Here is a 15,209-nt window from a genome sequence, read left to right on the forward strand (position 1 = left end):
ATCACAGGATGGAGGTTTCCTTCCCCTAGATCAAAGGAAAAAGTTGGTTTTGATATCAGAAGGTGAGTTTGCTACACCTGAAAATAGAGTGATTCTTAAATGAAAACTTATTTATCACAGCATCAACCTTGGTTGAGCAGGGAGTTTTTCCATATACAAGAAGAACAGATCTGCATTGACCTTGTTTCTATACAGAAGATACCCCCAAACCCTGCTGTCTGGAATGACATCCTCATTGTTGGTAGACAGAGGACTGAAACACAAGATGCTATATGAACAATTTCAACAGAGTATTTAATAAAAGGGAGTAAGAAGTTTAATACTTTCTTTAAAAGCACCATCAGCAAGTGCATAAACAGCAGAATGCAGGTCCATTCAATGTCACTTATTCACTTTCTCCTGTAACAAAGAGGTGCACATTCTTCTTGGACTGCAGCATTTGAGCTGCACGCTCTACGCCCACCACTGCAGCCAATTTCTGAGCATCATACTTGGAGTAGAGCACAGTACAGGTCCACGTGGCATCCACTCCATTGTCTGTGGCCTTCATCATATTACAAATCTCACTGTAGAAGTGGGAGTATGTTGGTAACTCATAGAAAATGAGGTTCCTGATGCCTTTGATTGTATACCTGTAGTCGGAAAACAAAAACCAAAAGTAATTTTACTACTAATTCTTACAAAATGTGCGTGTTGAGCATCAGTCCTGCATCAGTTCTTCCATCAACTTCAATGCACAGCAGCTATAGCTCAACCCTACAAACCCTTTGTAGGCTAAACACAAAGGTGGAATATAAGGGGGGGATATCTAATACTGCCAGGCACAACGACTTCCTCCAGGGTACAGACCATCAATTTCTGCAGATTCAGCCTCCTTAGCTTGGATTTTAAGACACAGAAGCCTCATCAGACCAAGCCTCATGAAACAATTCTGCTGACAGAAAAAGACACATTCCATGAGGAACTTGTAACCAGCCCCAGTCAGGATACAGCAGTTTTTCCAGGTGGCCTCAGCCTGCTGCACTGCATGATCAGAAACAATGACATATCCCCTTCCAGAATCTTATGTAATTACTGTGGCACAGATGAACACACATGAAAGGCACAAAGAATCCCATTTTGCAGGCTATATGATCCTGGCCTGACATCAGTGGAAGTTGGCACACGTACCTTCCTGAATACAGCCCTGTGCACACCAAAGTATTAGAGTCTCTGCAAAGGACCACTGACAACATGCATAGATCTTAAACTGATAAGCTCTTAACTTCAGTCAAAGAAGTCCTCAGAGGTTATTATATATAAACCCACCAGATTCACAAAGCAATATAGTCCATCTACAATTAAGGTCAGACTCCACATCCAAACCAGCACACACACAGCTCAGAGAACTCAATCCACAATTCACCTTTTGTAGAAGTGGAAGCGCTCAGTGAACAGTAAGAACTGCTTCTCTCCCTTGAGGAAGAAGCGCCTTGCTCTGCAGACACCAGCCTTCTTGGTGTATTCACAAATGTGAGTGAAATTCAGATCCTCTTTCTTGAAGTAGTTTCGAAGACGGACGTAGTCAAAATACGATGGGATGTAGATGAGAGTGTGTGACATGATGGCATCGCGGTACTCAGGCAACACCTTGTCGATGAAGAACTGGAACCTCAGATAAGAAAACAAGCATGTTATAACCACAGTTAACATTTAGCTTTCCAATACTGATATCTTCAAACAGGAATAACATCAGACAACAGACTACGGGATTCCTACATGTGTAGAATACAAAAGGCAAAGGCTTTATCAGTACTACACAGTTATGGTAGGGCCTGGCATTCCTTTCCTAAGCACCATTCTCCAGTGCTTTTGGCAAGGAGATCAGTCTTCCCTCCACCTGTGCAGGACCTTGCCTGCATCTGAACACTAATGAAGGCATACTTCTATACTGCAATCACACTGTGCCCTGCAGGAAACAGTACGCTCAACTAAATCTGAAATTGCAGTCATTAGGGCACAGCAACATAGTCTGGAACACAGCGTACCTTGTATCTATGACTGAAGTTAAACTTTCAGCTTCTAGCCTCCGAAAAACATGAGGAAGCTGGACCACAACGTGGCTAATGGAGCCGCTGAGCGGTACATTGCGGACGGCCACCTGTGGGTAGGAAGCAGGATGGGTGTTTAGGGAAGCAGCATTTCAAAGGCAGTCACGCTCCAGACAGCTTTCTGCTTGTCACTTGTCTGCAGCAGTGCACAGGCTGTTCTTAAGAGAGCTCCAGTACAAAACTACATTTCATATAGAATCAGAATGGTTTGGGTTGGAAAGGACCTTAAGAACATCAGGTTCCAACCCATACCACAGGCAGGGACCCCTTCCACTGGAGCAGCTGCTCCAAGCCCCTGTGTCCAACCTGGCCTTGAACACTGCCAGGGATGGGGCAGCCACAGCTTCTCTGGGCACCCTGTGCCAGCGCCTCAGCACCCTCACAGGGAACAGCTTCTGCCTTAGATCTAACCTGAACTTGCCCTGTTTCACTCTGAACCCATCACCCCTTGTCCTATGGCTGCAGTCCCTGATGAAGAGTCCCTCTCCAGCATCCTTGTAGCCCCCTTCAGACACTGGAAGCTGCTATACACAAACCAGATATACACATACCAGATCTGTTAAATATACAGGACCACCACCTCTGCCCTGACTTCCATATATTTAAGACGGACAATGAAGGGTCTTACTTTTTTGTTTCTTTCAAAGTAATACTGCTTTGTGCTTCTTATACAACAGCAGAAAAAAGGAAGAAGGTACACCCTCCATTGCACAGAAAAAGAGATCAAATAAATAAATAAACCCAGGTAACTGGTATATGCCAAATGAAGAATAAAACGGAATTTGATTTCTGACATGAAATCTACTGACAAAATAAGAAAGGATCAAATCAGTATCCCTGCGAGAGCATTCTTCATGCTTTTGGCCCAGCATTAGGAACTGTTGTGCAGAATCATGGAGATTCAGACAGAACTGCTTGGGTAACAGAAATGATTGGCACATAGACAGTGTTTCTGTAACTGAGTTATGGAATTTTTCCCTGTGTTGCATGTTCCTCTCCCCTCCCTTAGGCCAGCATTTAAAAGGAAGCATTCAGCTCCCCTGTGAACTCACCTGTCCCATGTAATTGAAGCAGTGCTTGTTGAAGACAGCGTTAACGTGGGGGTCCTGCAGGGCGCTGAACAGCAGTGTCTGCCGGTAGTACCTGCACCAGTTATTGAGGTTCAGCATCCGCACTCGGGAGAAGTCTACCCCATGGGAATCCAGAGGCAGCAGGTTCATGTGCTTCATCAGGTGCTGCGCAGACAGATGGGAACACAGCTACTGACTGACAGCCTCACAGCCAGCCTGCAGAGCCTCCATAGCAGTGAGACAATGGGCAGCAGCACAGAACATAGAAACCAGTGGTGATCTCCCAAGACACAGCTGAATGGAACTGACTGACTACAGCAAGAATAAATGACTTGATTTCCCACCTCAGAACTGACAGTCATCATCTCTTTAGGCATCAGTGACTTTTGCTCCCAGTCTTCTCCCATGGGACAACTATAATGGATTTGGTTTTGGTGTTAAAGTCAATGCGCTCAAAGTTTCCGAGCTAAAAGAACCCCAAACACAGTTCCCATCACATCGAGGGAGAGTTTGGGTGCAAGTGAAGGAATTCTCCTCACTCAATGATGTCTCAGACTGGCATTGCTGCTGCTGCAGGGGAGGCAGATGCACCCAAAGCAAAACAACCCCAATAAACCAGAAACAAACCAACAGGAAACAGGCTCCAGGATTCATCCCTTGGATACTGAGTAGGCTCCATGTGCCCTTCATGGGACATCTCCACACTGTTTAGCTTTGGACATAACTAGTGCTTAATATCTCTGTGGTGAGTGGAGAAAAGCTCCAGCTCCTCCTGCTTTCTGGAAGAACCTGAATGAGGATGTACAGATTCCTCCCACTGAGGCACTGGGCATATTTCCTCCCAGGTGTGATTAAAGGAATCATCATTATATTGCTCTGCAAGATACTTAAGCCTATCAGAAAATGGTCTCAGATGAAATATGCCACTACAGCACCAAAGATTTCTAGAGAACAGGTGCTGAATGCTGCCAAAATCTGCAGAAAGAATATTCTTAGTATAAGGCAAATATCACAGTGGAGGGAGGAAAAAGAACAAGCACCCATGTCTGGCGTCAAGTCAGTAAATACAGCAACACTGCTCACTGCCAAAACTAAGTTCTATCAGACTAACACGACACAGTGCAACACTAAAATCCATATGGACAACGCACCAGAACATGTTCCCAGTTCTGCATCAGGTAAATGTCTGCTTGATCGATGATGAGAATTTCTATTGATGACAGAAAATCAAAGTCTCTCTTCTTCTCCCCCTCTGCCCCAATGACAGTCCTCATTCCCAGTGGAGAGGCGATGATGATGTCCGAGGAGTAGAAGGGTGCATAGAGCCTCATGCTCTTCTGGAGAATCGCAACCCCTGTCCAACGACAACCAACAGCAGTTTCTTAGTTAAGGTCAATCATCAACCATATCCTTCCAGCAGGTTCTAACTGCAACTCCCTACACTCCCTCTCCCTTAACACCCACTGTTCCAAACTCTTCTCCAGAGTTCCAAACTCTGCTCCAGTGGAAGGGCTTTGGAACTGGATGTTCTTAAGGTCTTTTCCAAGCCAAACCAGTCTTGAGATTCTATGATTCCCTTGCACTGCTTCTCACACTCCATGATGTGGTGCACATGCCAAAGTACCTTATGCATCATCTCTGATGTTAAAGAAAGGAAAAGGAAAGGAATCAAAGGAGTATTTTTCCTGTGTTGTAACTGTATGGCAGCATTGCTAGGACCCAGTTTTCTGATTTAAAAATCCAGGTAGTCTGGCCCATATTCAAACCACCCACTACAGTCTGCCCAACAAAGGTGTCGTGTCAACTTCTCTCTCTGTGTGAAGCCAACTACCATGGGCACAGGTGGAGGCTGTCACACAGACAGCAACAGGGACCTCTCCTGTGATCTATTTTAACCCAGTGATAAAAATGGTCCAAATAATCCAAAAATTGGTTGAATTTCCAGAGAGATCTCACTTCTCACACTTTAACAACAGCAAGTCTTTTGTTTCTGATTAAAATGTGAAAGGGAGGTTTTGGTAAAGCCTAACAAATGTGTTTTCAATGAGATCTTTGTGCAGAAGTAACAGGGTGTGAGGCACAGTAAAATAGAATAATTATCCTGCTTCTCTGATTTGCTTCTGCAAGTAACAGCACTGAAAGGTTCTTCAGGCATTTCTTCACACCTAGGAAGTGGATCAAGCAGACTGTGGTATGAGAGAGGGCTGAAAGGAAAATTGTTATGCTACTGAAAGTCAGATGCTCTCAGCCACAGAAACCCACTGGGGAAGGAAGAAAGACTGCGTGGGACCTGCTGCCATCTTCCATTCTATCATGGAATTTCCTGGGATGTCAATTTATATCTTAAGAAACAGGAATTTCAAAAGCCTCTGATCTGCCAAGTTACAAAAACTGCCTACTCATCATGGCAGCTCCAGGAAGCAAGCACTAGCTGAGCCTCTGCATGCTGAGTTACTCCAACAGCATGAGCTTATAGTATGAAATAACCTCAAAGTTGCTGTTTGTCCAACAGTCTTATTGGCTACACCTTTGCCTTCATGAAAACCATGGGCAGCACAGTAGAAAACTGCTTTGCTCAATACTGAGCTTTACCTTTGCTCTAAGCATTATCCATTACAAGAAACACAGTGAACTGGATGATTAAACCCCAAAGTTGTGTTGGTTTCTTTTCCTGGCATGGAAGACTTTGCAGCATAATCAAGGTTATACTCTTTAAAATGTAGTATGGGCAATCTTGCTACAATCAAGCAATGACTGCATTTTAAGCAATACTGAACTTGAGGTGAAAATCATCACTTTTGGAGTTTCACTTCATTTTTAAGTTCAGATTTTCAGAAACATGCAAGTTGCCAGTGCAAAACCAGCGTGAATACCACAGGGCCTCGAGCTTTAACAGAATGCCCAGTCCTGAGCTAGACATGTAGGTAGAACTTGTTACTTGTTAGAAGGCAGAAATCATCTGCTGAGTGCATCCTTACCAATTCTGAAGTGGTCATCAATGTTGCCAGCAAAGACAGCTTCATAATCTTCTGGTCTTTTCAGGTTAGGGGGCTTCTCTTCTGGGTCAGAGCCAAACTCCCCTTTGAAGCGCTTTTTATTGCTTACATCGATTTTTCTTTTGTCATTCACCTCAAGCAGACTGATGAAAATATGCACAATTCTCAAAGCACACTCCCTGAAGGGCACTATCATCAGTACCTGTGTAGATCAAGTTATAAGAGAATGACCCATAGAATATACAGCCACAGTTAACCTTGACATAAGTAATGGTTTTGACCTACATCTGCCCCTCTGGGGCACCCCAGCAATCAAAACAGAACAACTCTGACACGCAGTAAGGAGGGAGCATGCTCTGGGACACAGTGTGCTCAAGAACAGGTATTGGCCAGCAGCAGTGTTTGGTTCCCCATCTTGCACCCAGGATGCCATTACAGCCGAACTGAAACCAAAGCACGTTCTCCTGTTCTTCCTAACCCCCAAACAAGTAACAGCTCCCACCATACACAGCCACAGTCAGTGGCTAGCTCCTGGAGGGGTGGCAAGAGTCTCTGCATAGCACTCTGAAATGCAAGTATCTAGCTGGGGAGTCAACACCACAACCCAACCTGTTCAACAGGTAGCTGGCACCACCAGTGACAAGCTAGCTGCTGCTGAACCCCGGTGGCTACCAGCTACAGGATGCTGTGACCAACAACCCTGTGCTCACTGCTTCTTGCAGGACCACTTCAGATGACTTCCAGGCATGACAAAGGCATGTGGAAACCCCATGCCCAGGAACAGATCACCTGAGAGAGCAGCAAGAGACACAGTTCTGGATAAACTCCAAGGATGTTCCAAGGAAGCCAGGGTGGGCACAGGGGAATCACATTCATGAAGCTCTCTTACCTTAGGTCTAGTGAGCCCTTGATCTCTGTGGTCATCAGTGTCAGTCCCTGGCTTTTGGTTTCTCTTTTTGGCGTTGTTGCTGAGCACCTGGGAATTTGCCTTCAGAACATGGTTCAAGGCATGCAAGCAGTAAGTGTGCCGGATTTCTTCTCCATTAGTTAAAGCATTTCTTTCCGGATAGAACAAGTCCCGGTATGTGTTCATGATACAGAAGAGCTCTCTTTGTAATGGGGTAAAAAAGGCATCACTTGGTTTATTCACCGAGGACAGAAACTGTTTGTTCACTTTTGGCCAAGTGGATTCTAAAGGCTTGTGAAGATAAAGCTGCTTCACATCAACTTCTTTGTCTGCTTTCAAAGTTCTGGGTTGCTCCAGAGTGGAAGAAAATGTCACTTGGCCCAGCCTTGGCCACTGAAAAAACCCACAAGCAAACAAAACCAAAGCAGTCAGATGTACCAAACTCATGCTCAGAGCATGCAAACAAAACCAAAGCAGTCAGATATACCAAACTCATGCTCTCAGAGCACCACAGCTGGCACCTTCATCAAGCTCACGAACTTTGAGGGATTCTCGTTTCATAATACAAATAAAAACCTCTTTTTTCAATATGCATTCTCTTTTCAAGCCTGCCAGGGTAAGTAACAATACACTTGAGCTCAGCAGATCTGCATGTGTTCTGCAGTGATGTGTCTAGAACCGTCCTCATTTTACAGATGAGAAAACTGAGGAAGAGGAAGCATGACATTTCTGCCTAACCCATCCAGCATATCAGTGGCACACACCAGGGATGAGAGTCTGACCACACTTACAGATGAGCCGCACTGAGGTATGTACCTTGTTCAAAGATGAGAACAGAACCCCATTAGGGAATAAATCCAGAAGTCGTGATTCAGTTGCTAAATGCAATCTGAGTCTGTCTGATTTTGAGGACAAAACTGTCAGTGTAGTAGGAGAAAACCAAACTTTAAGCCTTCTGCCACGCAAGTTGTCCCTACCTATCTCTGTAACATGGCTACACCAAGTTAGGCAAAGATACATCACACATTGCTTCAGGTGGCACTGGTATTTTTGGCCTCCATATGCCAAAAAAGAAAGAAAGAAAAGAGTTAAACAAATCACAGCTTTCTCTCTGACTGACTAACCGTTGGACATCTTCCAGGGAATGTCACCCAGCATATGGCTGACCAGAATGCAAGGCAACTCTCCAAAACAAAATCAGATGGGAAAAAGTTTGGAAGCAAAAGCTTGTCTAAAAATGAGTAGTTTGAAAACCAATATTCTCTCTGAAGCAATGAGGTGCTTTTCTGGTACTAATATTGTTAAAAATAGAGGTAATGGGTGAAGTGTTAAATTGCCCTTTATGGGCTTGTCAATGCATATGGAGATGCAGTCATCTCAAGGAGCATGGAAGCGAACCACAGGTACTTATAAGACTGTAGATGGTCACCTCACAAGTTCGGTTACAGAGCACAACCTGGCAGTGCTCAGTTAACACTCAGAAACCTGTCCTGTCCTACCTGGAGTCAAGAGTGCTAAAACTGCAGGTTTGAGACCACAGCTCAGACGCTAAAGGGATGTTTCTCAGATCTGTTGCCTTATGCCTACATTACAGCAGATTTCAGATTTCAACTCTTGTGCAGCACTAAGGGAAGAGGAGAACACTTCAGCAACAACACCGTGACAAAATCTTGACAATTACAATGCCAACAACTAACAGTAACAATAATGAATTAACTTGTACACGAAGGAACTGTTTTAATCCCGGACTTAGGAGCTCTGGATGGCTACAGAACACTCTTACCTGGCTTTGACTTGAAGTCTTAGGAAGCGTAGACATTTTTTCTACATCTTTTTCCTCAAGCTCTTTGTCCATGTGCTGTTTAAATGGATCTATTTATAACAACAACAACAGAAAAATATCCTGAGAGCCATGCAGCTAATACTAGAAGCAAGTTTCAGAATCGATTTGCAAATGAGACAAACAGTTTCCATGCTGGCCAGCACCACAGTTAAAACCTAGTTATTTTGAAGCACTTGGAGATGAGAGAAAGGATGTCAAATTCTCTTTACAAGAACAGATTTGACAGATTGCTTAAAAGGAAAAAAAAAAGAAGCACTTATGGAAGTACTAGAACTTTCAATCACAAAACAAATGTTGGACAGGAAAGCAATATATAGCAGAAAACATTGTGGGAACTTTCTGCCTGAAGCTCTGACACATCCATCCCTTGCAGGTGAAATAGGCTATCAACAGTAAAGGCTTCAAGTGAACTTACTGCTCTTCTTCATTTATAAGCAGTCCTGCTCAGGGCTTTGCATCTTTGGCCAGTGATACGAGTACAGTGTGCGATAAAGCATGGAAAGATTAAGTGCTTTTTGGGACGGGAGACAAAAAATGCCAGAAGTGAGCAAAAGTCTGATTTGTCTAATCAGCATTTCTTTTTGGAAAGAAAAGGAAGGGCAGGGAAGTGCAAAATCATGCTGTATTCAAAGATACTGGCATGCACAGAGTCACATGCAAAGCCTATTTTGAAACCCAAGCCCTGTATACTGCTTGCAGCACAACAGCACTCACTGCATAAAGCAAACCAACAAGAGAACACTAGTGCTTGCCAACGGATCAGTAGCCCACACGCAAGTGACCCAGGCCAAAGTCAAGACAGTTGCTCATCATGACACTTATAGGAAAGTCTTCCCAGCAACACAAACGAACAGGGTATCATTTGAGTGTAATACAGGCTCTCTCTTCAGCTGACTTCCATAGATTTTGGCATTTGTCAGATAAAGTACAGAGAACAGAGGGAAGCATTCATAGGAATTCTAGTGACCTCAGGACCAGAGGAGAAATTTGTCCCCTTTCTGCTATGTTATATGACTCATTTTCTGTAATGAATTATAAAGCCACCTCCCAGCTGCAGGAACCCACTGGAAAGTAGTACATCATTTATAGGTTGAACAAAGCTGTTAGGATACTTAGCATGCAGTTGGAGAGCTACAGTTCTCATTAAAATGCAATGCCAACAGCCTAAGTAATATTCTCATGGTAACAAGAACGAGCTGTTTTTTCTATCACATGGCCCTTTGATGCTTCCACACATTTCATGTATCAGCTAGGCTGCCTCCCAGATCCAATGGCAGCTGCTGCTCCAAGATGACAAGCCAGCATCACTAGGGATGCTACAACACATATTTCTCTCTCTCAAACTATGCCAGCTGCTATTAAAACCAGAGAGCATGAAATAGGAAGAGAAGCTCTGCAGGTGCCAACATGGGGTGTATCCCCGAACGATCACACACCTGTACACAAAGGTGTTTGCAACACACATGGTGGGATGGCTCCAACACTGGGAGATCTGATCGTACCCATCAGCACACTGTAGCACTGAGGTTCTGGGCTACGCCTTTAGAAGGCTCCAGCGATGCCTTATGCCTTCCTGATCCTGGTGCAGTTGGACTCCTCTATATCACCTTAAAACCTGACAGAGAGCCTAAGCATTTGTCTCAATTACAATGGCTGCCCCAAGCTTCTCAAAACTCACCTCTACCTCCACTGAGTTGTGAAGGATGCCCTCACAGGTCAGCTTTGTGATTATCTCCTGTGCTCTCTGTGCTAAGAATATCTTCCAAAGTCAAGCGCAAACTTGCCGGGCCCTTCATATTACACTAGCTTTTTATACTACTGTTAAAGCAACAGAACACATCAACACTCTCCATGCGCATTTCTAGCTCCTAATACTTCAAGCCCTATTGATCATAACAGAAACTACACAAAAATCCCAGTTCACAGGGGCTGCGGAAATAAACGGTTCAGCTACACATCTGCATTAGTGTCAAGCACTCCCTGTGGAATCAGCTCACACGTGGGCACCACAATGAATAATGTAGCAGAAAAACTCAGAAACTATATAGCATATCATTAGGCATCTGATAATCTACACATGTTTACAGATCCTCCTCTAGAGGCAGATCACTAAAGACAAACATACTGTGTTTTACCTTCTGAAGAAGCTTGTGAAGAACTGCCATCTCTCTTATCTGCATTGCAATCTCCACTCTCCTCTTCCATGAAATTGGTTTCCAAGCTGAATTCAGATTCATGTTTCACATCAGTAAACTCCTCAACTACTCCATGACCAGGGTCACAAGAGGTATCTATGCTGTCAGCCTGCTGCTGGCTAAGCGTCTGCTCTGCCATGTCTGGAGCTGTGAAGGGTTACAGAGAGAAATGAGTTATATCCTCCTGGAAAAGTTACTGTGTGTAGCTAACCTCTTGCTGGCTAGGTTACTCCTTTTTCTTCCAATGCTCTATCCAAAGGAATAAAAGCAGGCTTGTATTCCATGACTAGCATGCCAAATGTTACATAATACACAATGTGTTTCTCAAGAGAAAATGAGACAGAACCTATATAGGGAATGTAAATTTCAGTTTCCAAAGACCTCAAATAATTGAAAATAACAAAAAGTTGTCTCCCTCTCCCAGAATTTCTTAGCAGTCTTTATGAATAAAGATGCCTCATCATAAAGAAGGAGTTTTCCTTCCGATTGCCACGTTTTTTCCTCTGCTATGAGGCAAACCTTTCCCCCCCTCTCGGTGGCAGCAGCCAAGGCAGATGCTGTGCGAGAGAACAGCTTGCGTCTCCCCTGAGTGGGTGAGAACCTCTGGTGTGCTGCTCCATGTGGGTTTCCTCTGTGCTGCCGCCCAAACAACATCTGAGGAAGCAGCAGCAGGCTGTCAGCTGGGAAATAAGCACAGCTATCCTCTCCCTGCTGAATCCTTCGGCAGCCACACAGAGGCAATGGAGTAGCAGCAGAGCGCCCAGCCAACAAGCCAGGCTACACCAGGATCCTGGCTAAAAACATACATTACTCAAACTTCCTAACTGCAAGAACTTTTACCAAAGCATGGGAAAAGACAAACTACCTTCTTCCTGCTCTGGTACATCATTCTGATCTTCTCCACCTCCATCTGCTTCTCTGGTCTCCTGGGATCCTTCGCCGTCCATTTCTGTCTCACTTTCCTCAGCTTCTGATTCACTTTCATCTTCCTCCTCCTCCTCTTCCTCCTCCTCACTCTCAGACTCAGGAGAGGTCTTCAGGGTAGCCAGGAGCTTATGATATACAGAGACCTGTTCCACTTCAGTCTCCGAATCGCTTTCTGCACTCGATTTATCCGAACTGTCAGACTGGAAGGGAAAACACCAGTGTAGCAGCAACACTCCATTAGCCACAAGGCAAATACCCTCACTTCTAGTTCCAGTGTTATGTTTTCCCTCTCCCATCCCAGCATTATCCAGATGGAATTTTTCAAAAAGCACCACTTTATGCAGTTTGGATTTTGAAAGCATCTTTGCAGATTTAGGCTGAAGTGCCTTGTTCTACACTGATTTAAGAGCATCACAAAATGTGGTTCTTTCAGTCTCATCTGAGCAAGTACACTCCATCTCCACTGAAAAGGCATTTACTGAACCAGCCCTGGGTTTTCCTAAGAAAACGACACACAGAACAAAACCAGGGCACACATACTGGGGACAGAGTGCACCAAATATGCTTCTGGCTTTTAAGGAGGTGACATGGCTGTTGGTTGACAACAGTTCACCGGTGAGTCGGTCAGGTCTGGCTCAGCTGTAAAGCTCTATCCTTCAAAAAACCAGCTCTTTCCTGGGCCAATTCTGTCCTGGGCTCGCACAAACCAACAAGTACACCAGGTTACAGCCAGAATTAGAGTAAAACCAGGAGTAAAAGCTCAGCACCATTTACTCCTTTCTTAATTCCTTTCAGCCCCAAAAGGCAAAACCAGTAGATAAGATATTCATGCACAAAATTGCTAAAGGAAACAAATGAACCAGAATAAGTAATTTTTCCACACTGAAACTTTGAAGTCTTTTAATAAACTGAAGGTAAAGGAGGTTGCCAAACCCTGAAAACAAACCAAAACCCCACTGGCAATCTGAGGGAGAGGAAAGAGCACATTTCTGTGTTCAATAAAGAATGAAACACCTCCTAACCCATGCAACACTAAAGTTACCAATATAATTAAAACAACTTACAGAATGATTTACTTTTAAGTAAAATGCAAAATCCCCAGGAACAGCTGTGATACTTCCTGCTGCTTCTGCCCTCTCATGGTATCAGTTTTGAGTCTACAGACACTACAGAGACCAATTCAGAGCCACACAAAAAAAGACATTCAGTTTTCACTCCTGTTCTAAAGGGAACAACTTGATCAGCTTGCACAGCCTGGTAAGATAAAATGCCAAGTGTTTCATTTCTCTGGACAACACAAAGACTGAAGTAAGGAAGACATAAAAATCAATTACCAGTTCACAGACTTGAGTTGCTTCTGGTCTTCCCGGAACCCTGAAGAGAAAGCACTGAAATATCTTAGTCTGTCAACAATGTTATAGACAGGATGAAAGAGATGAGGAGGAGAAGGAATTCACACACTACACAAGTATTAGAAAACGTAAAAGAAAGCACAAAATCAAAGCATCACACAGTTAAGAAAACAGACTTGGCACTTACACTGAGAGGTTACCCTCTGAGGTGACGCTACACTCTGTACACAAAGCCTAAGTGCTCAGGCATTATAACTGATGGAGAAGTGAAATGTTTCAAAGCAGAATCTGATGCTAATCGGAAGATGAGACATTAAAAGGAATCTAACTACAAAGGTAGTTCATACAACAAAGTTAAGCAGAGCAAGAGCCTGCCTCTAGCTCTTCACTATTGATCTGGGAAGGGGGAAAACAGACACGTACCACAGGGAAAAGAGCATTAGTTAACCAGGGTGAGGACTGTGATTCTGCAGACAAGACACCACAAGCTGGGCCTGAACTAACCTCAACTCTTCCCTTAGCACTATTTCCCTGCTACTAAAGACATGCAACATTAAACTGAATAGGGGACTGGGCAGCATCATCCTCTAAGGCTTTCAGACTTTCCAGCAACACCACATCACACAGCACCTGCAATAAACAGCTCATTCCTCTCACGTTTACGTGGGGGTCCATAAACGTGGTGCCCTTTTGACAAGACAAGCATCCCACTGAGGCAGATCTTATCACACAAGCCCCCCAATGCTCTACTTTCGGGATCAGACCGGGATGCGGTACAAGAAGGGGAAAGCTGGAGCTCTGCCCCGGGGTCAGAGCAGGAGCCCCGCTCCCCATTCCGTGCCTGCCCTCGAGGGCCGCACCTCTCCTTCTCCCCTCAGGGGAGAGGCCGCTGCCGGCCGGACCGGAGGGGCCTGGAGCCGCATGCAGCCGCTTCCCGGTGCACCGGACGGCAGGGGAGCATTGAGCCCCCACACTCACCTGTCATGGAAGGGGTGCTGCTCCCCGAACTCCCTCAGGTGCTTCTTCTGCTTCTTGCTCAGCCCCCGGAGCACCTCACGGCGGCCGCGACGCTTACCCATGCCGGCCCGCCGCCGCGCTTTACGGCAACGCGCCGCTGTCGCGCTGCCGTACGGCACGCACGGGGTACCGGCGGATGCGGATGGGGCTGGAACGGGAGCCGGAGCCGGGCCCGAGCCGCTCTGTGCCGGTGCCCATGGGGCCGGAGATGACCCTCAACAAACGGGGCTGCCGGCCCGAGGGAGACAGGGAAGTGGAGGGCAAGGGCAGGTTGGGGTGGTACAAGAGATGGAGGAGCGGCCGCTTGTCTCTGTGCTGCATCCGCTGCAGCCGGAGGTCTGTTCCTCTGTACCATATCCACTGCAGCCGGAGGTCTGTCCCTCTGTCATATCCACTGCAGCCGGAGGTCGGTCCCTCTATCATATCCACTGCAGCCAGAGGTTTGCCGTGGGACGGTATGGCCATGTTTCCCTAACAGCACATTTGGGGTAGGATCAGGCAAGCACTGTTTCTGCTTTGGAAACAGTCATCAAGAGGAAGCCCTGAGCAAATAACACGTAATTCTTGCAGCATTACAGATGAATGTGGTGCTGCTTCTGATCTCTAGGTACAGAAGCAGCAACAATCTAAATGATCCAGCCTACCCTGGAGACTGATCCTCTGCATGCAAAGTGGGACGCTGCAGTGGCGTATTCTAGATGTTACTTGAGCTACAGCATCTTCCCAAAGTGCCCTGGAACCCAGTGTTCTCAAGGAAAACTCCTGCGGTAAGGCTGAAGGAGGAGGAGGAGAGGCCCAGCAGGAGTTCTTAC

At 45.4% G+C, this 15,209-nt stretch overlaps 1 protein-coding gene across 1 annotated transcript; it reads right to left on the bottom strand.

Moving 5' to 3' along the window:
- Nucleotides 1–275: 275 nt before the first annotated feature.
- UTP25 (UTP25 small subunit processome component) lies at nucleotides 276–14,476 on the bottom strand. The gene is made up of 12 exons (XM_034061237.1): nucleotides 14,359–14,476; nucleotides 13,363–13,402; nucleotides 11,967–12,228; nucleotides 11,042–11,248; nucleotides 8,847–8,935; nucleotides 7,046–7,456; nucleotides 6,139–6,358; nucleotides 4,312–4,514; nucleotides 3,143–3,325; nucleotides 2,028–2,140; nucleotides 1,406–1,651; nucleotides 276–632 (listed from the first exon to the last, which is right to left on the bottom strand). Exons 1-12 carry the CDS (start codon nucleotides 14,457–14,459, stop codon nucleotides 386–388), a joined length of 2,322 nt encoding a protein of 773 aa, XP_033917128.1. The 5' UTR covers nucleotides 14,460–14,476; the 3' UTR covers nucleotides 276–385.
- Nucleotides 14,477–15,209: the final 733 nt, after the last annotated feature.

This window comes from Melopsittacus undulatus, chromosome 3, assembly GCF_012275295.1.
Source record: "Melopsittacus undulatus isolate bMelUnd1 chromosome 3, bMelUnd1.mat.Z, whole genome shotgun sequence".
NCBI classification, from domain to species: Eukaryota; Metazoa; Chordata; class Aves; order Psittaciformes; family Psittaculidae; genus Melopsittacus; species Melopsittacus undulatus.

Coding starts and splice junctions, on each gene's coding strand:
- UTP25 (XM_034061237.1), bottom strand. CDS start 14,459: ATGGGTAAGCGTCGCGGCCGCCGTGAGGTGCTCCGGGGGCTGAGCAAG. Junction 12,229..13,362: donor CAACTCAAGTCTGTGAACTG/GTAATTGATTTT, acceptor TTTCCCTTCCAG/TCTGACAGTTCGGATAAATC. Junction 7,457..8,846: donor AGACTTCAAGTCAAAGCCAG/GTAAGAGTGTTC, acceptor GGGTTTTTTCAG/TGGCCAAGGCTGGGCCAAGT.